We start from the raw sequence: 24,978 nt of genomic DNA, 5'->3' as shown, positions 1-24,978 counted from the left end.
CTGTACTGGTTCAGGGCTTTGTACACACATTCTAGGCTTTAGGTCTTTGTACAAGGAGACTTTGATGGGTTGATTTTTTTTAAAAAAAAAACCATCAGTCTGACACGTACAAGAAAAAAAGTCAGCTTTCACCCTGTTATGCAAGTAGGAGTGGGTGCCATCTGGTAAGACAATTGGGCTATCCAGTCTGCACGTCTGGTTTCAGGCAGCTGTCCATTCCAGAATGAGAAAGACTTTTGCTAAGGATCAGAGTCTCCTCTTTTAATTATTGTGGGTTTTTTAAAAAATGGGTTTGGTTTTATTGCATCTTACCTGTAATTCCTGAAAGCCTAGCTTTGCTGACCCACTGTCATCTTGTCTGGGAGGGTGGGGCTCTGACACTCCAGCTACAAAAGCTGCTGAATAGGCCAGAGATTATTTTACATGCGAGTCCTACAAGACCTGCTTTGCTGGCCTATTTCCATATGGCCTGGGAAGGCGGGCCCCTGATTGATTCCGGCTACAAAAACTGCTACTGCTGCTGAAGGGGCCACAGATAATCTTTGCCCCGAGTTCTTCAAGACTTCCTCCTTAGTATGCTTAAAGAGTTTGGGGGTGAGGTACTCTTTAGAAGTTTATGTAAATGCACTGTAATTTTCTTTTGCAATGCTGAGCATGGCTTAACTATGAAAAAGGCAGCATACAAATAAATGAGGATTATAGATTATTATAATTATAGATTATAGATATTTATATTTTAATGTTCTAATGGGATTGTTTAATTATGGATGCTTATTTCGATGCTTGTGTAATTGGTTTCTAGACTTGTAAACCACTTATAAGCCTGTTTGGCATTAAGCAGTATATAAATTAATAAATACATCAACTTCTAGTATTTTATCAGAAAAAAGGATTAGCTTCATTTTTAGTTTCTACACATTCTAACCCATAAAATTAGTGGTTATTAAAGTTAAATTTATAAGCCAAATTTTCAGAACATACCCATCCCAAGGCAGCTTCCAGGAATATGTTACAATCAATAATATATAAAACTGATGAACAGTACAATTTAAACACTCAGCCCAGTAAAACCATGTGATCACAACACTTAGAAAGAAAAACATCAGAAATACAGTGGTATTCTGAAGTTTGTGTATATGTACTCCATGAGCTGGAACTTCAATAGCTAAGCCTTTTTTTAAAAAATAAGAGCAGCAGAAGGAAAAGTATCCAACCTTATGGTTAGAAATCTCTCCCTCCCAGCTAGGGATGCGAACCCCCCCTTTTTTTCTGGGAAAGAGAAACCGGGAGGAGATTCCTTGGTCACCGCTTAGGCAACAGGTGAGGTAGGCACAGGGTGCACCTTTGCAGTACCCACAGACACACACTTTCATGGTGCCACACCATCACCAGCCCTGGTTAGTGGCAGCCACACTCTTTCCTAGGACTTCCATCTGCCCAAGAATGAATTCCACGAAGACAGAAAACAAGAGATCCCAAATTCAGCCTCACGCACCTGAGGCTTAACGTTCACAGTCTCCAGAGCATTCTCATTCAGCCACTTGACGTCAATTTCCACATCAAAGTGCCCAATGTTGCACACAATGGAATCATCTTTCATTCTCTCAAAATGCCTGGAACAAAACACACACAGCTCTTTGCAGACAGTGCAATTTGATTTGTCCTGAACTCAAGAAACTAGACATTGTTTGAAGACCACCACAGATGAGGTGGGAAGGGTCTTGTCCCAACAGTTAATCCCACTTTTCCCATGACCACGAGACAGCTGTTGTGTGGCTAAAAAGATCTGTTTAAGGATATATGGCAGTCTTTGTTAACCTGGCAGACAGAGTCTGATGGGAGTCGAAGGCCAAACATCTGGAGCAGAGGTTCCCAAACTGTGGTCTACGGACCACCAGTGGCCCACAAGCTTCATGCTGGTGGCCTGCGATGTGTTTTTGAACAGCAGCAGCAATAGCAGCGGCTGCTCCAACATAATGCAAGCCTGGGCTTTGCATGTGGCCAAGGTCACCGACAGATGGGTGGAATAGCTAAATATTGACCCCCATCCCACCCCTGCAGTTTCTGTGAAATGAGCTAGCCTTCTGTCTTCTACAAGTCTCTGCCTTCAGTGAGGTCAGAGTTATGGGCCAGGTGTCCAGGAAGTGCTAGGAGCCCTGCCTGCCTTCCTGCCAAACGCTGATTGTCTCTGTTCAAGAAAGCCAGTAGTGGAGGCAGCAGCAGCTCTTTCCCCAGACCTCTCTCCTCTCCTCTGTGATGCACTGAGTTGACTGGTCAGATGGGACTTTTTTTCTTCCATCTTCACTCCTCCCTCTTTCTTTCCCTTGTATGGCTGGTGGTAGAAGAAGCAGGGTGGGATGGATTGTCCTGAGTGTTATTGGTTGGGTGAGGAAGGGAGGGGGGATTATGGTGTGTATCAGGCAGTCCACTCTCCCCCTCCCCATGCGAGAGGGGATGCTGGCTTATGCTGCAGGGTCCCCAGGAAGTAGTCTCCTCATTCACTTTTCGTTTGCTATCTTGCCTTCCTACTCTCCCCGCCCCCATCACTTATCTTGGAGCTTCCCCATCACTGCCTAAATCTATGGATGTTTACTCAGAGGTAAGCTCCACTGTATTCAATGAGGCCTACTCTTGGTAATATAGGATTGCATCTGCAGTCTTTGGGAGAGGGGGTTCAGCTGCTAAGTTTCTGTTTGTTACGTACCCATTATGTTCGCATTTAGCTTTGCTTCAAGGAGCTGAAGGTTCTCCCCCTCCCCAATTTATCCTTACAACAGCCCTATGAGGTGGGTTAGGCTGAGAGAGACTAGCCTAAGGTCACCCAGTGAGCTTCATGGCCAAGTGAGGATTTAAACCTCCCAGGTCCTAGCTCACTTAATACTCTTCCATCTTACTTCACATTCTTGAAAAGATGCAGAAGTGAACAAGCTGGCAGGATGGTTTTTACCCTAGAGTTGGAAGCTTCTTCAGCCCCTTGCTAACACTACTCTATAGCATCTTTAAGACAAACCAATTTAGGCTGCAATCCTATATGCACTAAGGCTGCAGTCCTAAGCATATCTATCATTGATCTTGGTGGGGCTTATTTCTGAGTAAATATACATGGGATCAGCTGTATAATGCCCCATTCCCTTGAAGCAGAAGTCTCCTTTCTATCTCAACAGCCTGGATATAAGGAGGGGTAAAACCAGTCAAGATTTCCAGCCTATGAACCATGATGATTACTTGCAAGTAAGCATCCTAGAGGCTTCTTTTTGAGTAAAGGTGCATGGGATCAAGCATCTAAAGCTCCAGGCCTATGCACATCTACCACTAAAGCTTCGTGGAACTTATTTCTGAGTAAATGTGCATGAGATCATCTGCAAGATGAGGTTGGGGGAGAAAAAAAAAGACAGAACCGTGATTAAGTTTGGGAGGGAAAGGGCAGAAAAATAATTAAGTGGCTTGCTAAGACCCTCAGCAGTTTTCAAGTGCCCCATGGGAAAAAAAGTTGGAACCACTGATCTGGAGGGCACCAGGCTGGCGAAAGCTAATGTAAAGACTTATGCACTCCCTCTGCCCAAGGGTTATGCCATGAAGAGTGCAGCCTAAAACAAAGCCTAAGCATATATTTCATTTGCCCTAGTCACACCCAAACTTGAATGCTATCCTATCACTCTCAACACTATTCACCCCAAATCCAGCCTATTTAAACAGAACTGGGACGGTGGTGTCAACTCCACTGTCACACTCTAACACAGGTTTGCTAATCCTGCTACAATCTAGTCAAAATAACTCATCTTTTGTATGTCATCAGGGTCTGGCACAATTCTCTGTTTTATTATCTACTTTCAGCTAGTGAAGCCAGTAAAATTCTGTTCTGGTTCACAGTCAGCTACTGGTGAATTTGTAGGGTACAGCATAGCTCTCTTTGGACCAGATCTGATGATTAATGTTAAGATGAAAGACTAATTGTAGAATAGGGATGGGGAACCTGTGGCCCTCCAGATGTTGTTGGATTGCATCTCCCATCATCTCTCACCACTGACCATGCTGGCTGGGGCTGATGGAAGCTGGAGTTCAACAACATCTGGAAGGCCACAGGTTCCCCACCGCTGGTTGTAGAAGTACCCATAGTGTTACTCAAGGGAGTGTTGCCTTCATATAGGCATGGTGCCTAGGTACAGGACCCATGCATTTCTGCCTTTTAAAAACAGGCAAAAAGAATATTGCCTCATAACCATATTACAACATTTCTTTGCATTATAATATTTACTTGGGGAGCAAGAACAGAAGGGGCAGAATGCAGATTTGAACTCCACATGCTGGAATTTCTTGTTTGAACAAAAATACTCCAGAGAAATGCAGAAGACTTGGGCTCTGAACGGATCAAATTTTCATACACACTTGAATGTCTGAAATCTGTTCAGGGAGGCTGGTGACTTGCAGGAGTAGCTAGTATGTGGTGCCCTCCAGGTATTATTGGACTACAGCTCCCAACATCCCTGATCATTCACCATGCTGGCTGGGGCTGATGGGAGTTGTAGTCCTAAATCTGAAGAGCACAGCCTCTGGAGGGATACTCTAATCTGATCTGTTTGCACTGGGAGAACACAGCACCGGGGGGGGGGGTCTAAATAATAGCCAGACCATCAGGAAAGTTGTGCCAGTGAACCAGCTTCCATGATTCCTCTGCACAACTGTTTCATGTGTGTACGGTACCTTCCCTGCACAATTTCTGAGCATCCAGTGGTGGTAACAAATATGTTGCCTTCTTTGCAAGCCTCTTCCATTGTTGTAACTTCATAGCCTGAAAACAAGGAGAAAGGGAATTATACATTGCACTGGAGCTGTGGGCCACGTCATACATTAGAGTTTTACATGTACACTTAGAAATGTAAAGCATGAATGCGAAGCAAATGTGTATAATAAGACACAACAGGAAAAGAAATTCTGGCTTCCCGTGTGTAATGTACGAAAAAGCCCTGTTGATCATCAGTTGACCAACATTCCCCCAGGTCCTTTCTGACTTTACAACCTATTTTGTTCTCTTTAGTAGATTGTGCTGCACAGCTGCCTTATATAAGGCTTATGCCTCCTGTTTTACCAGCTCTTGAATATCTATCACAACTGTATTTTTCCGGCTCTTTTCTCGAAGAGCTTAGGATGGTATATGTAGGGGTATATCAGCATTCGCCCCCCCACCAGTTGGAGGACTATAGCCCACATCATTCCCCACCAGCATGGCCAACAGTTAGGGATGATGGGATTGCAGTCCAACAATATCTGAGGACCCAGAGTTGAAGAAGGCTGGATTACACCACTTTATCATAACCTTAGAAGGCAGGTCAGAGAGACACAATTTTTTTAAAAAGTTACATAAGCACAACATATGGAAAATAAGTGCATCAAAATGAAGAGATAAATACTTCCACTTTGTAAGTAAGAAAGGTAGAGCCCATTTTCAATACCAGTACCAAAAAATGAGGTATCCAGCACAAGATTGCCTTTAAGGACGGGACAAGGCCCTTTACCATCTAGGTATCATGCTTTGCTCCTACAAACAAAGGATTATAAATAGGGCTTCCAGGCAGTCTTAGCATACTTTCCCCACTCCTTCCTTTGTTTTTAAAAAAGTTCTAGGCATTGGGTTGACCAGTCAGGAAAACCTAAGACTAATCACCCAGAAGAGATGTTTAGAAGAAGAAGCCTTCTTTTTAGGGCTGCGACATTTATTTATCCCATCTTTCCTCCCAAAGGAGCCCACAGTGGCAATGAATTGGTTTCAATTTTTTTTAAGACAAATGTTTTGACCAATTAAAGCAGTACCCCCATTTGAACAGGAGCCAATTTTTATATTTTTTAAAAACATTCAATTATTAAATTATGCAGATAGCAAACACCAAGCTAGAAGTATTCCCTCCAGAACAAGGGAAAGGGGGAAGTAACAGATCTTACCCAACCAAGTCATACTCAAGAGTAGACCCACTAATATCAAGAGATTTAAGTTAGCCATGCCCATTCATTTCTATGGGCCTACTCCACATATGTCTTAGATACAGTCCATTGCATTGCTGTGGCATGCGTGCATCATAAGAAGAGACAAACACATGCTTTTCCAATCTAGTGCAATTGTTCTCCACCCTCCCCTGCACCCCCAGCATATGCAGACTTAAGACATTCATCTGAACATATATGAGTAACTGACTAAGATTTCTTTAATCAGATTGATTTGAAACAGTAACCAGATATTTTTCCAGTTCAATTCCGGCAAAAGTTCAGTGCAGTGAAGGCATACTGGATCCGGTTTACGGGACAGGCCCTGATATCACTCGCCATGGGCCACTAAAAGGTGTGATGTCAGGCAGGGGGTAGACATGGCTGAGAAGAATGGTCTTGCAGGCAAAATTAGACTACTCCCGGCTCTCAATTGGCCAACGGCCTAGAGGTTCTCCATTTTTGGTTCAACAGGTCTTATTGTGGAAGGTTCAACAGGTGTTTTTTTTTGTTCCTCCAGCACCCCACACTGGTCCAGCCCAGTTTTTCCAACCAAGATCAAGGTGTTAGAAGCAAAGTTAGGTTAAGCAGACCCAGTGTACACTTATGCCTCACCATAGTATCCCATGATCACCAAAGGCAATGACCCCCTTGGGCAAATAGTCCTCTAATTCTCACCTTCCATGGCTGCCTGCAGTGCATTGATTGGATCAATTTCTGTGATGATCACCCTGGCACCAAAGTTTCTGAGGGCTTGAGCACAGCCTTTGCCAACATCGCCATAGCCTGCCACAACGGCCACTTTCCCTGCAATCATGACATCTGTGGCACGCTTAATGCCATCAATGAGAGATTCCCTGCAGCCATAGAGATTGTCAAATTTGCTCTAGGGAGGAAAGCAGAATTTAAGAAACTGAAGCACACGCTAAATGCATATGAGTACTTGGCCTACAACATGAAGCAAGCACATCAGAATGCTGCAGGTAGACTAAATGTCTCCGGTGTTCCTAACTTTCTGTAAACCAATATGCTTACACTCTCAACTACTATGATAGACACAAACATTACATTGCTGCCACTGAAGTCTTCCTCGGCAAGATCTGCCTGGATATACCAATTACAGCAAACTTTCAGAAGTGGTAAGAGTAGGGAGATTTCTTCACAGAAGAAGCCTCCTTTGATATTCAGTATTCAGAGTCTATTTTAAACATTATCGCTACAAGATCCCGGCAAGGAAGGTTGTTGCAAGTGTTCACAGATGTTAAGTAAGGTGCCCCAGTTGCAATTTAGCTTGAATGCAGGAGCTTCAGAGGAAATCCATGCATCTTTTCCCAAAAAGATCCACTTGCTATGACAAGCGCCCCACTAGCTAATGATCAGTTGTACTCTGAAGCATGTATATTAGAAGGCTTTGCCACTACTTCCCAAAGCAAATGCCCACCACTATTACAAATCAGTATTTGTGATTAGCTGCTCTCTAGACAAGCAGCTCATCACAGAGTAAAATTATCCCTGAACTCTATCACTTCAGGTGGCAGGTACCAGCTCAGGAAGGATAAAACTTACATTTACAGTGGAACAAAAGGAAGAACAAGTCCTGCTGTTATTATCACTAGCTGGGAATGGAGGAGGAATGACGTAGAAGAGTTCTGGCTGGCTTACCTTGGTGACAGAGTCATTAACGTTGATAGCCGGCAACTTCAGAGTCCCATTGGCATGCATTTTATAGAGATTATGGACTCCAGTGGTGGTCTCCTCAGATATTCCTTTGATTCCTGAAAGGAAGAATCCAACTGTGTTTACAACATGTTGCAAATATTACTTATTATTATTTAATTTATTAGTCGCCCATCTGGCTGGCTGTCCAGCCACTCTGGGTGACGTACAAAATAGGCATACAATACCTAGACATTAAAAATCTAAAAACAATGAAAATAAAATCTAGCCAACCCCGAAAGCCTGCCTGAAATAGAGATCCGCAGAATTCAAACACTATGTAGGCTTCTTTAGTGGACTTTCTAACTGATGTGAAGACAAGCCAACCCTCTTCACACAAGCCTCAGTCTAAAGTATTCTAGGTTTGTATCTAAACGCTAAGAACATGTCATATGCTTCCTCATTCTTATTTAGTAATATTTTGACTGTTGGGTAACTGAAAAGGGCTTCCACAATTAACACAGGAGAAGGGGTCATTTCTCAGTGACAGCATACCTGAAGTTCACTCCCCTGATATTTCCAGTTTAATACGATTTCAGGTAGTATGGCTAGGAAATACCCTTGGCATGAAACCTTAGAAAACCAGTATTGGTCAAGGAAAATAGTACTGGACTACACAGACCAATTATCTCCTTTAGTACAAAGGGCTGGGGGAAACCTGTGCCCCCCCTCCCGATGTTGTTGAACTACAACTCCCATTATTCCTGGTCATTGACCATACTGGTTGGAGCTGATAGATGTTGGAGCTTAGGAACATCTGAAGGGCGATTAGGTTCCCCATACCTGCAATATGAGGCAGCTTCATTATGCAGCTCAATAACCTTCCCTACTTCACAAGGTGGACAATCTAAACCAAAAAATGCCATGATGAAACAGTCTCATGACACAACTCAGTTTGGGCACAAGACCAATGTAACAGGACAAAATATGTTCAATAAAACTGAAACTGATACTGAAAAAAATCCAATGATGCAATACAATAGATTAATAGAACAGAAAGCTTCCTAACTGTTAGAGTGATATGACAATGGAACCAATTACGTAGGGAGGTGGTAGGTTCTCCAACACTGGAGACATTCAAGAGACCTGGACAGCCACCTGTCGGGTATGCTTTAAGTTGGATTCCTGCATTGAGCAGGGGTTCGGACTCTATGGCCTTATAGGCCCTTTCCAACTCTACTATTTGATTATAGCAGCAAATTGATAGCTTTGCATACACATACTATCCTCTGCCCAATGGCTCCTTAACTTGTTTACAATGCAGTGGTGCTTAAATATGTGTTTCTAGCAAAGACAGCTGGTGGTGATCCAATTACAGTTGTAGAAGACACGCATGGGGAAATGATCCATATATCCATATATGCATTGCTGAGGTGTTACATGCCTCACATGAAAACTTTCCTACCTGCTTCTTGCAAGGGAGATCTTAAGGTTGAAATTCCCTGAAGTGTTAACATTGGACGGCTTCTCATAACAAAGATAAAGATTTATAACATGATACTCAGTTAAAAAACTCTACCACAATGGTTAATACACAGTACAAATGTTACATGTGCAGATGAAGAGACAGGAATTACTGCCATTTCCATGGATGTCTCCAAACAATTTTAGGGGCCCATGGAAGAAAATTTATGAGACCCATTTAACAAGAATGCTTTCTACTGAATTGATAAACATGGAATAATTCTCCAGACAGACATTAAGCTTGCAATAAATGTGTCCTCCCCTTACAAACGTTTTATTTCTGGAATAAGTTCAGGGATCATTTCTCATGTTTCTTCACATACAAGGATACAACATATAGGATATATTTCTACCAATATTCACTTTACAGAGATGTCCCTTCAAACAGCAAACCTTTGCGAGGTTCCTAGGTAATGCTGATATCAGATCTACTCTTATGCTTAAAGAGCTGGGAGAGAAAGGAATTGTTTTATTTATTTAGGACACAGCCCCAACCTCCTCTCTGATGGGGCTTTGCACACTGGTCATGCCACCACAATGTTCACAGCACGGCCTCTCATGGCAGCCGTGGCAGAAGGTGCATAGGCATAACGACCAGGTATCACCACATGCAGCCATCGGTAGCAGATTACATGAAAAGACAAGGGTCTCTAGATGTATCTTAATCATTCCATGATAAGCGACAGAGAATTCTGCCCCTCAGCTTATAGCCATGTGTTTCCTGGTCTGCTGAAGTAGATACTACATTAAAATAGTCTCTCCAGCATATTTTTACTATGTTACCGTCAAGAAGGGGGAAGTCACTTTCCAAGACAGTGGGAAGTACAATAACCCCCTCTAGTGGGCCTTTGGCAAAAAATCACTTTTCAATAGGATTTAAAATCTCAAGGTGTGCATGTTCCCTCTGACCATATGCAATTTTATTTATTGTCGAAACTTCCACCCTGCCATCATGGTTTAAAATCCACCGGAGGCTAAACTACTGATGTGGCTGGAGCTGGCTCAGATAATGCATTGTGCTAGTAAATATTTAAAATCGGGGAGGGAGAAAAAGAGAGAAAAGTGGCAGGGGAGGAGCGAAGTGTGACAGGAGGGGTGCAATTCTAGCCTACACCATTTTTTACTCACAGGAGAAGCTCTTCTTACACTTGCCTACTTCTAAGGTTTTGCAGGCTATTTAACTTCTGGGAGCTTGGAAACAATGCTTGGTTGATCTTTAACTACGGCTTGTTGCTTGTTCAACTTTCTTATATTTATACAATGGTATATGGGGATATTGGCACGTGTCCCTTTTTTCAAAGGAAAGAACTCACACAGGAGGGCAGATTTCATTAAGGTACTTGCACACAGGACACAACCACCTGAACCAAACATGTTGTGTGACTGATGCTTCCAAAAGCTCCTGTTCCTTGGTACAAACACAAAAAGCCACATTCTAGGGCCAGGGATGCCCAAGGCAACACTGCTTAAAGCGAGTAAAATATATGGATAAGAGACCCATCAATTTCTAGAGAACAAGCTAGCTTCCTCCAAACTAAACCCCAAAGGTCAACTCCTTCTACTATATCTCTGCATCAGTGCAAAAACTGGATGTTCACACAAATACATATACTGCAACATATTTCAAGAATTTCAGCTTTTATTTTTACAAGTTTCAGTCCCTTATGGCACAAAGAAAGAAAGGGTGTGCAAGTAATGCCTGATGGTCTGCTCATGTTGATAGATAGGGGAAGCTAAGGAGGATTACCTGAGGCTAGAAGGAGCAAGGCTTTCATATTCTGCATGTTTCTTTACCCTTCCCCAACACTAACAGGAATATATTGTATTATTATTTTTAAAGACTTATATGCCACTTTTCAGAACAATCTTCTCACAAAGCAGTTTACAATCACTAAAATACATCAGATAAAAACCAATGTAATACAACAATAAAGCTATTGAATCTGATTACAATAAGAGCAATTACAAAGTTGTGCAGTATCAAGTATATATGGGTGTTAACTTCTGTCACAGGATTCCGATCACCTTGATACAATTTTGGGAACTTTCAGCCTTGCCTACGGGCCCTGGGATGAGATTCTGCTTTTTGCAGAAGGAGAATCCCAACCCATAATGAACACCTACTTCATGTTTATTGAGAGGCAAAAGCACTAAAATATGTCAAAGCTATTATTGCAAGTCTTCAGTGTTTCATTGACAGAAAGTAGTATGTTATGTGTTGTAGAAAACCTGAAATATGAACAGTCCAAGAGTTGCAACAAAAACTGTAAAATTTCCAAAGGGATGATCAAAAATACATACTTTCACAAAACCATAGTAGTGTTTTGCTTCAATTGAAGGGGCATCTGTTTGTTGAAAGAATAACCCAGTCTTGCTACCAAACCAGTTATGGATGGTGATGAAAAGTATAATTAGTGGATAACTGGCATTTATTCTTATTCTTACAGAATTCATCTGGAGCAAATACACAAAAGAGGTCCCACGTATAAACCTTGAATTCGTAAGATGAAGGGCCGTGTATTTGCCTCTTGACTGAAGAACCCTGCAAACTTATTTTTGTCACAGTTACAAACAATTTATACTGTTGTCCAAAATATTAAGTGACTTGAAGGGAAGGCAGGCAAGAAGAGGCTCTGGATTTCTATGCCTTCCCCACAAGCGGCAAATTGTTAAAAAATATTCTAGTAGGTTTCCAATAATGACATTCCAGGCTCACATTTCACTATATTTAACTGCAAATAGTTATGTTACCACCTTTTAAAGACATTAAACTTACATAGTTGGAAAATGTGCATGTTGCCTATAAAAGATAAAGAATGCATTTACAGACTTCCCTTTACTTGTCAAGACCAGTTCAGACACTTACCCAGATGCTGACTCATTAGAGTAGTGCTGGAGCATGAACACATCCCCCTCACCACACACCTAAGCTAACATCATGTGGGCACACTTACCTGGAGGCCCATATGCATGACAACTCTGTTTGTATAACCTTGACTCCCCAGTTTGGAGTGGGAAGAAAGGCTAATTAGGTGGCATGTAGCACCTCTGCATAGCATTCCTTGATCACACTGTATTTTCTATATTATATAGTGAAAGTGGACTTGCCATAATCCTCCACCTTCTGAATAGACTGCCGCTTGGATAAGGTGTCTGAAACATGCTTTACAATATATCTAAATCCACCCAAAAATAAACTAGAACCTCTGCAGTAGCTTTGACAGGACAATATTTCTGGACAATCTGGGTAATTTCTAGGAGGAAGAGGCACAGTTCAGTGGTAGAGCAACTGCTTTGCATGTAAAAGGTCCTAAATTCAATCCCCAGCACTGCCAGGTAGAGGTGAAAAAGGTCCCCGCCTGAAACCCTGGGAATCTACTGCCTGTCAGTTTAGAAAATATTGAGCACGAGGACCAATGATATACATGACTCTTTATAAACCAGTTTCCTATATTCTTATGATCTACTTTGCAAATTCTAAATGTTTGTGACAGACAAGACATAATTACCTTTCAAGAGCTGTGGATATTTTGTATGGACCAAGTTGGTAAGGTCTCCGCCATCATCAAGAATCATGTTTAGGGGTTGTCCATCCTTGAAATACAGGGTTTGCTCGATGCACCATATGTATTCCTCATCTGTTTCCCCCTTCCAAGCAAACACTAGGCACAAATCAAAGCAGAAAACTTATTAATTTCTCAATAGCCGAGTCAGCTACACTGAAGTGAGTGTAATTTCAAGAACTAAATGGGAAGATATACTACCCTGGTAAATTATCAGCAATCTTCCCTTGAGGCAACAAGAAACTCATCTCTGCATAAGCAGCTGAAAATTACAATAATTACATCTGAATAGGGGAGCACAATTTATCTCTTAATCATGCATGTTAAAGACCTGGGCTCCTGCCAGGAGGAAGGGCGGGATATGTCCCCTGACCCATGCAGCTCATAATATAAACTGTCACTGTAGAAGTAACAGGGCAGGGGAGGAGCTAAATGGGCTTTGCTTCAGTAGGTACAAGGATTAAGGGGCTCTACCAAAGGTTTCATGGGAAAAGGTGGGTTTTGAGGAAGGATTTGAAGGAAGAGAAAGACTGGCAGATTATCTTGCTTTTAAGTAAAAAAAGATCTCAGCTTCTCCAGGAAGATTATGTAAGGAGTTACTGAGAATTATTGAGATACTGACATCTCTTTGCTTTTCCCGTGGCATACTTCAACCCTTAAGACTCACACTTCTGTACGGAAAGAACTCATCCTCCAAAATACATGCCTTAATATCTTCCAGAGTAACAGCCATGTTTAGTCTGATGCAGCAAACATACCAAAAGTCATGCAGAGCCTTAAAGTCTAAACAATTTTATTTATTTATTTAATTTATATCCCACACTTCCTCCCAGCAGGAGCCCAAATGTATTATGGCATAGCCTTTCATGGACTACAGCCTGCTTCACTAGCTTACGCCATAATAAATTTGCTAGCTTTATTGTCTGTGCCTAGTCATGTATTTCCACATTTTGAGAGAAGCCTTAAGAACATAAGAAGAGTCTGCTGGATCAGGCCAATGGCCCACCTAGCCCAGCATCCTGTCCTCACAGTGGCCAACCAGATGCCTATGGGAAGCCCACAAGCAGGACCTCAAGTGACCTCAGCCCACACAAACTCACAGGATTGTTCCGAGGATAACATGTGTGGGAAGGGGGGCAATAGATCCATGTACACTCTAAGCTTCTTGGAGGAAAGGCATGATATAAACATAAACAGCCATTAACTTCCTGCTCCTTTTCCTTTTTCCTCAAAGACGCAATATTGTGTGCTCTTCTATCTTACAGCCTTGCCCCCATGCTGATATCACCTCTGCCTCCAATTTACACTGTTAAGAAAAGTGTCATCCATATCCTTATCTTCTTCTTTTACCGTTACTTAATTCCTGGAGCAGCCTTCCCCAACCTGATGCCCTCCAGATGCCGTTATACTACAACTCCCATCATTACTGGCCATTGACCATTCTGATGGGAGCTGTAGTCCAAAACATGTTGAAGAAGGCTGCCCTAGATCAACAATATTCACTGTTCTAATGCAGCCCATAAGATCCATAATCAATGGGCTAGATCCCAGACTAAGACATATATTAACCCCACTTAAATCCGTCAAGGTCACTGGGTTCCAGACTCCTGGAGACTATAGCCCCTGTAAGGGGACCATAGCCCTCAGCTGCCAATTCTGCCAGAGCTGGTAAAAAGGACAAAAAACCAACCCTGCAGGGTAGTCACTTTGCCACTACGGCTTTTTCCATCCACCCACTTGAGACAAGGAAAGACCCAAGCTGCAAAAATGAAAAGGACCTGCCTAGGATTCCATGTTCTCTGCTCCTGGAGCCATAAAAAACATGGTCAATAGCTTATAGCCAAAGTGGACAAGGGACTGGATTCAGTATCTTGTTTACCCAAAGGAACAAACACTAGAATAAATATGACGTAGTTTTATTAAAAATACTAGAAGTGCAAGAAAAATATGTAAGTTTATAAAAAGAGCAGCATCAAATTCCTGAAACCCAAATCACCCCTAAGTTGTAGGCATAAAACATCAAAAGACATCAAAAATACAGTTGAGAAATAAACCTAACCACCTAATTCAGGAATACAAATAAACAGTTTACACTTCACACATTGAGATAATTCAGAAGTGGGAGGTGGGTTCTCACTATATTGCAGCAAATATTAAACAATATAATAGAGAATCTTCAAAACCAGAATAATGCAGCAGCATCAGGAGCATGTAAGCTTTCTGTACTTATTAAACTACTTTTATCTTGCAGCTTGTGATCTATATCAGTGGTAGGAAACCTTTTTCAACCCCAGGGTTGCATTAGCTTCTGGGCAACCTTCCCACGGCCACATGACACTTGTGGGTGGGGCCAGAATTAAAAGTGGGTCGAGCAATGAATGTGGATTTACCTTTGTACAGTAGGCTAGTTTCTACACATACAGTGCCTTGCAAAGATCAGACACCTGACCAATGCTCTCATATTACTGAATTACAAATGGTACACTGTAATTTCATTCTGTATGATATTTTATTTTGAAACAAACTCAAAATCAATTATTGTAAGGTGACATTTGTTTTATGTTGGGAAATGTTTGTAAGAAACAAAAAAATGAAACATGTTGCTTGCATAAATATTCAACCCCCACACATTAATATTTGGTAGAGCCACCTTTCGCTGCAATAACAACTTTCAGTCTTTTGGGGTAGGTATGTACCAGCTTTGCACACAGCATTGAAGGGATTTTGGCCCATTCTTCTTGGCAGACTCGCTCCAGGTCGTTCCGGTTGGCTGGACATCGCTTGTGGACCACATTTTCAAGGAGTGCCGCTGTAGGACATTCATCTTTTGTTCTTGAGCCACTCCAGTGTTGCTTTGGCCTTGTGCTTGGGATCATTGTCCTGCCGAAAAGTGATTTTCCTCCCAAGCTTCAGTTTTTTAGTGGACTGAAGCAGGTTCTCTTGCAGTATTTCCCTGTATTTTGCTCCATCCATTCTTCCTTCAATTTTAACAAGGTGCCCAGTCCCTGCTGATGAGAAGCATCCCCACAGCATGATGCTGCCACCACCATACTTTACCGCAGGGATGGTGTGTCTTGAGGCATGGACAGTATTAGGTTTGCGCCAGGGCTGTGGAGTTGGTACGCCAGACCTTCGACTCCGACTCCTCTATTTTTCTACTTTCCGACTCCTTCATAAATGGCAAATGTATATTAACTAGTAATAACAAATTTACTGTAGTAAAATGGTAGCACAAGGCATTTCATCACCACCACGTGAATCCAGAGCTTGGAAAAGTTACTTTTTTGAACTACAACTCCCACGAGCCCAATCCCTGGGGCTGATGGGAGTTGTAGTTTTAAAAAGTAACTTTTCCAAGCTCTGGATTCATGTGGTGGTGATAAAATACCTTGTGCTACCTTTTTACTACAGTAAATTTGTTTTTACTACAGTAAATTTGTTATTACTAGTTAATATACATTTGCCATTTATGAAGGAGTCGGAGTCGGTACATTTCTACCGACTCCATCCAAAATTGCTCCCGACTCCGACTCCACAGCCCTGGTTTGTGCCACACATAGCACTCTGAATTTTGGCCCAAAAGCTCTATCTTGGTCTCATCTGACCACAAAACCTTTTCCCACATCGCAGCTGGGGCACTCTCATGCTTTCTGGAAACTCCAGACGTGCTTTCAGATGGTTCGTTTTGAGTAACAGCTTCTTTCTTGCCACCCTCCCATACAGGCCAGTGTTATGTGGAGCTCTTGATATGGTTGACTGGTGCATCATTACTCCACTCCCAGCCACTGAACTCTGTAGCTCCTTCAAAGGGATCGTTGGCCTCTCTGTAGCTTCTCTCACAAGTCTCCTTCTTGTTCGGGTGCTGAGTTTTTAGGGACGGCCTTTTCTTGGGAGTGCCTGGGTGGTGTGGTACCGTTTCCACTTCTTGATTATTATCCAACTGTGCTCACTGGGATATCCAAACACTTGGATATTATTTTGTACCCTTTTCCTAATCTATGCATTTGTATCACATTATACATGACATTATTTCTCATTTCTGTAGAATGCTCTTTGGTCTTCATTTTCCTTCAGATCCACAGCCGGACCAATGATCCTTCAATATTGGTCAGGAGTCTGATTATTTTTGCAAGGCACTGTACTACACACCCTTTGTGGAAGGACCACAGCTCAGTGGCAGAGCATCTGCCTTGCATGCTATAGGTCTCACGTTCAATCCCCAGCATTTCCAAGTAGGGCTGGAAGAGACTCCTTCCTGAAAACCTGGAGAGACACTGCTAGTCATTGTAGGCAATACTGAGCTGGATGGACCAATGGTCTGACTCAGCGTGAGGCAGCTTCCTGTGTTCCTACCCTTCTGTCCTCCATCTAGGCAACTATGAGGTATTATCAAAGTTCAAGGACACGTTCCAGGCAGATAAAAACACTCATGGTGTGAAGTAGGCCCAGTCAGGGGTGTGGTTTTAGGATGAGCTTCAGTGACCAGACAAAGAGACCTGGAGTGCTGCATTTGGTCCCAAGGCCCAAGATTCCCCATCCCTGGTCTAAATTTTCATTGTTTATTATTAAATATAAACAGCAGCATAACCTGCTTCCCCATGAATCTCCTACAATTTTTCTTTGCTAGGATGCTACACCAATAGAATGTTGCCTTGTCAGCACTGCATGAGAAATCACTTTCAGACCGACGCATTTCTTCTGTTCTGATGACAATCAGATGCTCTGTTAGACAATCCTCCACCCCTCCCTGGCTTTCCTTGACAGTCATTGGGCTGGACAGAGCAAAAGAAATAATCAGGAATTAAACTGTTATCAAGCAACATATTACCAGGAATCCCAGTTTTGGCAATAGCTGCAGCAGCATGATCCTGAGTGGAGAAAATATTGCAACTGGACCACTGCACCTGCGAAAGAAATCAAATATTTCCAGAAACCATAAGCTTTATATTTTTTCTATTTAAATTTTAAGTCAAGCCCTTGCTATTTATCCAAAATCTAATTGCCATGTGCTTTATGTAAAAGGTAAAGCAGTTTAAAGAATCAGGAAACCAATTATTTACAAATGGAGGCTTAATCAGTTTGGGGAACAATTAACTCTAGTCAAACAAAAAGCTTTCTAAAATTCATCTGTTAAACATCAGGATGTAATTGGAGCTTAGAAAATGGTTCTAACTTACAATACCACAAATGGGTGTTTGGTGTTTTTCCCCTCCTTTTTCAAAGTCCAATCACAATTTTATTAACCTCATATGAATGAAACTCCTTATTGGATTATATACCTTTTTCTGTACTTGCTTCATATATAATGAAATTCAATGCAGGGAATGTTAATAGCATTCCTTGGTATGGCCGCAGACTTGCAATTAAAAACATATTCTCAAATGGTGGACCAGAAATCTAACACTGGGTTATATGAAACCTCATGAGTGGATGGGCAGTCAACAAAATGTCAAAAGCATTGCTGGGAAGTCTGTGTCTAAATAAGTCTCTGCACAAATTGGGCTGCAGGTATTCTGAATCACATGACATTCCCTTGCAAACTGCAACTGATGTTCTAATTGATACTCAGAGCAGATTTATTGAAACCAATGGTCATAAGTCTTTCAATTTCAACACATCTAGCCTAAGTATAACAAGCATAGGATCTCACCCTACACTTCAGGTGCGGAGAGAATGCTTTCTTATCACTGTTAGAATATACATTGGAGCTAGAACTTCCATTACACCAAAATAATGACGGTAGCTCTAAATCCCTATAGCCAGCATTGTCTCTCCAATGAGATACTTCCTAATGTGCTTCCCATTTGCCAACTACAGTTGCTCTGAAGCATAATCAGAGCCAAAGTAGAAGTGATTTTGACACAGTTTGGTACTGCCTGGCTCAGTCTTCCCTAACCTGGTGCCCCACAGTCTTCCATTAGCCCCAGCCAGCATGGCCAATTGTTATGAACAATGGCAACTGTAGTCCAACAACATCTGGAGGCCACCAGGTTGACCTATTTTTGTTTACAGTAGGGCCCCGCTAATACGGCGGGTTAGGGACCAGGCCTCCGCCGTAAAGCAGAAATCGCTGTAAAGCAGAACCCCATAGACTATAATGGGCTGCGTCGTGCGAAAGCGTCACAAAATGGCAAAATCAGCTTTAAAATGGGGAATTTCCCGATTGAAAGCCGTCGCATCAGCGGAACGCTGTAAAGCAGGGCCCTACTGTATTTATTTAGTATAACAAACAGCCAGGGCAGAACAAGCCCAGATCAGAATGGCACTACAGCAAGGGCACAGAGTGAAAGCCTCCTGCCCACACACCACAGTGCTGATCTGACCCACGCATTGGCTATTTGTTCAGCAGCAACAACACAAAAGTTACACAATGCCGAGCTACATGATAAATCACATCTATAGCTTGGCTCTTAATAGCTAACCATGTCCGCAAAAGAACTTTATTCAGAGCCTGCTGGCTTCACTTAAACATTATGCATGAAAATGCTTCATTTTGTACGGATCAGTAGTTCTCTTTACTAAGGGAAACACTTTTTTTTTCCAGAACAATTTTCTCATTTTGGTTGTTTTTCAGCCTGCCATTTCCCATGAAAATATTGAGCAAACACTACCTAGGCCATTTTGTTCTACCTTAGCCCAGAACATTGAGACTGTTTTTCTCTCACAAGCAGCATTAAAGAAGGAATCCAAATGCAAGCTTACCTCAGCCCCCAGAGCCCCCAGAGTTTCAATCAGAACTGCAGTCTGCACAGTCATGTGTAGGCAACCAGCAATCCGAGCACCTTTTAGTGGCTTTGCCGCCGAGTACATCTCCCGCATCTTCATCAACCCTGGCATCTCATTCTCTGCTATCTCAAGGGCCTTGCGACCCCATTCTGCAAGGCTGATGTCAGCTATAAGCACAAGAAGCAACAGGTGGTTGGAACAGGCATGTATGAAACTGTAGTTCATTCAAATTCTCCAGTTAGCAGCAGCAGCACAATTGCTATGAAGCTATCAAAATAGCCACTATGGGACAGCTGGGAGAGAGGAGTTCCTCTTCGTTCCCTCTAGAAACATGTTGGGTAAGGGCTTCACTGTGCTATACTATACTATGAAGTTCTTTAATTCTACCTCCATTTTACAACAAAAAGTCATATGCAGGTGATTTGGAGTTAGGGGTAAGGGTTCCTATGTTGCAAGGAACCATCACTTCCAGCTAATTTGCTCAGTAACATCTTTGAAACTAGGTGCTTCTGGAATGGTCCATTGAGAAGCATTCCATGGAATTGCAACTTTCTAACATAAAACAACACTTTTAGAACTAAGGGCATTTGCCAGCTCTGCAAGAATCAGAGGCAAGATTTCCCGCAATAATGAGTTCTATGAATATAGCTTACATTTTTCAAACTTCAATACACTGGTAGGTATATTGAAGTTTATGACACAGCATCAGGTGGGCCATATTGCACCACACACGAAGCTTGTTGCAAATACAGGAAAACTCATTTTCAACTACTTGAACCCAATAATTCAAACAGTCTGAAGAAGAGGACAGCCCACAGAGCTCAAGAAAGGCATACTCAGAGAACTCTTACAAGAAGTCCCATGTATGTGAAGTCTGTTCCACTTTAAAGCTTTCCAGGTGCAAGCCTCCCAAATTAAAGCTGGCTAAAAACCATTTTAATTTCCCCAACCCTCCAACAGGTAAAAGTGGTATGTCACATTCATCAATGACAAAGATGGACCTACATTTTTCTGTCACTCTTTACAGTCAGGATCAAACAGATTTGAAGTACTCAAGAAAACACCTCAGTACCTACTTGATCCAAAACAGTTAAGAGAATAATGAGTGTGCTGCAAGTCTGATCTCATATAATTATTCCACAAGGATCTTTTCTGCAGGGATCTTGAGTACACCTCTGCTTCCTTTACTCTGCATAATGTCCAAGTTCTAGGTGTCCTGCTGGTTATCTTCATAGAAGCATCTGCCTGGCCATTGTTGAAAACAGAATACTGGGCTAGGACCTCTGGCCTGATCCAGTAAAGCTGCAATCCTAATCCTGTTACCTGGGGAAAATGCTTAGGTCTAAGGAGACATGGTTGGGATTGCAGCCTAAGGCAATTCTTAAAGGTACATTCATGGCAATGTTAACTCTTTCTCTTCCACAAGCACTACCCAGGGGCTTCATACTACCTTATCAACTTGGCATCATGATCATGCTGTTGCATCATATACTACAGCTAAGAGATGGTGAAGCTATAACAAGAAAAACCTGACCTGGGAGTGAGCAGTTGAGCATCTGGGTGCTTGCTTGCTTCTCTGGGTTGCTGTCTCTTGAGACAGCTGAGGGCCCTGGTAAGTGCTTAAGGGACTGGGACCCCCTGCCTGACCCCAAATCCAGAGAGAGGCTTCAGTCAATCTTGCAGTCTCTTGCATGGGCTCCTGGCTGGGTCAGGGGGCATAAAAGCCCAGCAGCCCTTGGGTAGTGGGTCTGCCACCAGCGGGGTCACCACTGAAGGGGCAACACCATAAGAGGTCATCCCTTGGGGATTCCCTTAGGGAGTCCCAAGGGTGAGGGCACTACCCCCTTCTATTTTTTAAATCAATCTAGAGGAGACTGGGAGCAAGGATGGCATAAGGCACATGCATAGTTCCTGCGCAGGGTGAGAGCCTATGTAGTGAACTGAATGATAGGAGAACATCACCAAATACCTTCAGAGTGAGAGCCTGCAACTTGCAGAAGGCTGGCCCTCCCTGGGTGTGAGACCGGGGGGTGGGGGGGTGGGAGTAGATGTGCCCTGTGTGAAAGATATTGAGTGGGTCTGACTGTTCCCAATTCTCTCAGAGGCCTACTAAGATAACTGTTTCTGGTTGGGTTTGTTTGTGGTCTTTTGTTGTGCCCTTATCGGGTATTTAGGAGGAGTCTTAGTAAGGAGGAGCATGGGTGATGCCACCCCAATTTCAGTGAACGTGGGTAGCCATGGGGAAGTGATGAGCTACCATAGAAGACTATCTACACCTTGTTCCTCACTCCCACTCCGCTCACAGACGGGTTCCTCATTGCTCATCTGCTGTGCCCACTGGCCTGTGTGCACTGTTTAACACCAGATCAGTACACAATAAGACCATACTTGAGGGATATACTTTTAAACCTTTTTTTAAAATGTTTTTAAAGCTTTTTAAAATGTTTTTATAGACGTTTTGCTTTAATATGTTTTAATGGTTAATGGTTGTTTTTAATGGTGGTTGTGTTTTCATATATTTTGAAATCTATTTTTATGTTTTAAAGTGTTTTTAGTGCTTTTGTTTGCTGCCCTGGGCTCCTACCGGGAGAAAGGGTGAGATATAAATCAAATAAATAAATAATATAAACCAATAAATAAGGTCTGCAGACTACAGCAACCCCTCCCCCTGTCCCTATAGCCTGTGGTGGTGTTGCACCGAGTATCCAGGTGGGCAAAGCTGGGTCAGATCCTCCCAGCTCACCCACCCAGGTCTTGGTAATACATACCAAATTGGTACCACTCTGCAGGTGAGGGCCTCCTGCAGATACCATCTTATCAGGAGGTCAGTTCTGCATAACATAGGAAGTGGACCTTTAGTGTAAGTGGCACCTGCTCTTTGGAATTCCCTCCCCTTAAATATTAGCCAGGCACCAACTCTGTTATCTTTTTGGTGCCTACGAAGACCTTCCTCTTTCAACAAGCCTTTTAAGTAGACACCTTATCCCAGTCTGCAACTGTGTTGGAATTGCTTTTTAAGACGTTTTTAAAGCTTTTTTAGAAAGATGTTTTTAAAGATGTTTTATTTTAATATATTTTAAAGTCTGTTTAAGATTTTTTTTAGTATTTTAGTTTTTTGTTTGCCACCCTGGGCTCCTACTGGGAGGAAGGGTGGGATATAAATTTAATTAATAAATAAGTAAATAAATAAAAAGAAATGGTATAATAGTACAAACTCATTTTTGCTATCTCTACTTTATTCTGGTTTACTGTGATTTCTAGCAACTATAATTCAATAAGCAGATTTGGCAACTATAAACCAAGCCTTTATCAAGTTGGGCTCAAAGGAGTGGGGGAAGGAGAAACAGAATCCATAAGTACTCATATGTTAAGAAAACAGTTTTAAGTAGATGGGGGGGGGAGACAGCAGAAACATGATAGTCCCATAATGATCTACTACTTTGACCCATCCCACTCAGCACTACTTCATCACAACAACCACTCATCTGAAAAGAACCTTAAACAGGATTTGGCACTGTTAATTCTTTTGTGCTCTTCATACAGTGCTCGCTAATATTTCATTAACCTAAATAAGTTTGTCTTATCAGCAATATTTGCTGCCCTTTGTAGTTCAGAGGCTTCTATCTGTGGTCTTTTCTGCTAAACTTGATCTCAAAATCAAAGAAAATACCCAAGGCAAAAAGAGTAGGGTCCTGACAGTGTTTTCCCTCACATTATGAGACTCTTGTGGGAATGAGCAGAGGAGAGACTGACAAGTACTGCATCAGGTAAATTACAAGGAACCTTTGAAGTGGCAGGGAAACAAAAGTGCTGATGCAAACCACTTAATGGTTAACTGACTTGCAAGCATTAACATTGAATGAACTAGGATGCCATGTTGTTTTTTCTGTACTACCCAACCTTCAGATACTTCAGCACTTAAATAGAAAACAGAGAAAGTTTCAAAACCTCAGACATGTATAGTTTCCACTGTGGTATATTTTTATAAGACCCTAGATAACTTTAGCATACATCAGGTTGTTCAACAGAGTAGTAATATTTTGGAAATCAGCTACAGAAAATCTAGATTGCAGTGATTTGTATGCTGGTAACTGGTGAGACTTAAAGGGTCTCTCACATTTTCACAATACATCAGTAGTTTCACTTTCCAGTTCTGGCCATTGAAGCACATAACAGCCGTCCAATCAGTCTGTTATTATTTCATAGATCATTAGATCATGAGTATATATCTCTAGAAGTGGCCAGGAAAAGTCCATACCGAAGAAAAGGAAAAATGCATAAATTAAGAAAGCTATGAGAATGCAAAAAATTATCTTTAAATCCTCCAACTTTGACATAACCACACTAATACACAGCTTTCCCTTTAAGTCACTGCCCCAGCTCCAGCTCCTTCTGCAAAGGAAGCCAGCTTGACTTGGCAAAACGTTTGTTTGAACACGACTAGAGAAACGGGGTGGTCTTCTGTTTTAAAAATCCTTCCATCTCCGACGGATTTATCCATATGTTTCAAAAGAACTAGGCTTCCCCCTAACACGAACGGTTAACAAATCTCCAGCGTTCCTAAAGCAGGGAGAGGGAACTGCTTGACAGCATGGTCCCCGGACGCATTATGGGAAATGTAGTCACCACGACTATACTATCCTTCTACCCAATGATCAGAAGAACTACAACTCCCAGAAGCAGGCTTCCCTGCTGAGTCCACATGGAGTTTGCTCAGAGACTACATGCTAGCTAGTCAAGTCAAAGTCCATTTTGTACTACAGAAACGAAAATAATCCTTCCCAACGGGGCTATAGAATAATTTTGTTTATTTTTAAATTTCACTTTAATTTAAAGGCTGTGGGAGTGGTGAGACAACAATGAATCAGTGTAAGATTTCTTTGGCAATAAAACGTCACGCTCCTTCTAGGGACAATGAAAAAAAGAAAAAACATGGTAGAAAACGCACCATCCGGCCCCTCCCAAGCCAACCCGGTGAAAAACGACAGCACGCTGGTTTGCAATAAACTGCGACGGTAACAGGGGAACTGAGCTCTCTCTCGTTCTCGCTCTGCAGGCCTTGCATGGACAGCAGCTCGCACCACGAACAAAGAAGCAATAGGGTTCCCTTACCAACTTTGTACGGCGGCTTGTCGGACATGCTGAAGCTTCTGCAACGGAATACGCGCAAGAGAAAGACGCAAAATGCAGTGAGAACCAACTGGCGGCAAAAAGCTGGCTTTAAATAGACTCGCCTAGGTTGGCAAATGTATGAGGCCGCCTCCACCAATCCGCTTCTAAGGCATGAAGCGGGCGTGGTTTTGGAATGTACGAAGGGGAAGTGCGTGCATGTTCTCGCGCGCCCGCTAGCCCTCTACAGAGCAGATTCGTGCCGGTGTTTGCGGAGTGGGCGGAGAAAAAGGCGAATGTTTTTTGTTCCGTGCGTCAAACCAACGGCTTTAGATGAGCTTTTTTTCAAAGCATAGGCTTCTGGCTTGTACTGAGTCTCTCCCAGCCTTAGGTTGAGATGTTGTGGATTGAACCTGGGGCCTGC

The 24,978-nt window shown here is 42.4% G+C and overlaps 1 protein-coding gene across 1 annotated transcript in view; it reads right to left on the bottom strand.

Annotated features, from left to right (window-relative positions):
* The window catches only part of AHCY (adenosylhomocysteinase), a 41,949-nt gene extending 17,281 nt beyond the window's left edge, over nucleotides 1–24,668 (bottom strand). The window contains exons 1-8 of the mRNA XM_061631635.1: nucleotides 24,558–24,668; nucleotides 19,422–19,612; nucleotides 17,548–17,623; nucleotides 12,666–12,818; nucleotides 7,639–7,751; nucleotides 6,655–6,862; nucleotides 4,702–4,789; nucleotides 1,496–1,613 (exon numbers count right to left, since the gene is read on the bottom strand). Coding sequence (XP_061487619.1) covers nucleotides 1,496–1,613; nucleotides 4,702–4,789; nucleotides 6,655–6,862; nucleotides 7,639–7,751; nucleotides 12,666–12,818; nucleotides 17,548–17,623; nucleotides 19,422–19,612; nucleotides 24,558–24,585 — 975 coding nt within the window. The 5' untranslated portion in view covers nucleotides 24,586–24,668. The remainder of the gene's footprint in view (nucleotides 1–1,495; nucleotides 1,614–4,701; nucleotides 4,790–6,654; nucleotides 6,863–7,638; nucleotides 7,752–12,665; nucleotides 12,819–17,547; nucleotides 17,624–19,421; nucleotides 19,613–24,557) is intronic.
* Between the last annotated feature and the right edge of the window lie 310 nt (nucleotides 24,669–24,978).

The sequence above is a fragment of the Rhineura floridana genome, chromosome 6 (genome assembly GCF_030035675.1).
Source record: "Rhineura floridana isolate rRhiFlo1 chromosome 6, rRhiFlo1.hap2, whole genome shotgun sequence".
In the NCBI taxonomy this organism is placed as follows: Eukaryota; Metazoa; Chordata; class Lepidosauria; order Squamata; family Rhineuridae; genus Rhineura; species Rhineura floridana.
The sequence above is the reverse complement of the archived record's forward strand: the minus strand, read 5'-3'. Positions and strand labels throughout refer to the sequence as shown.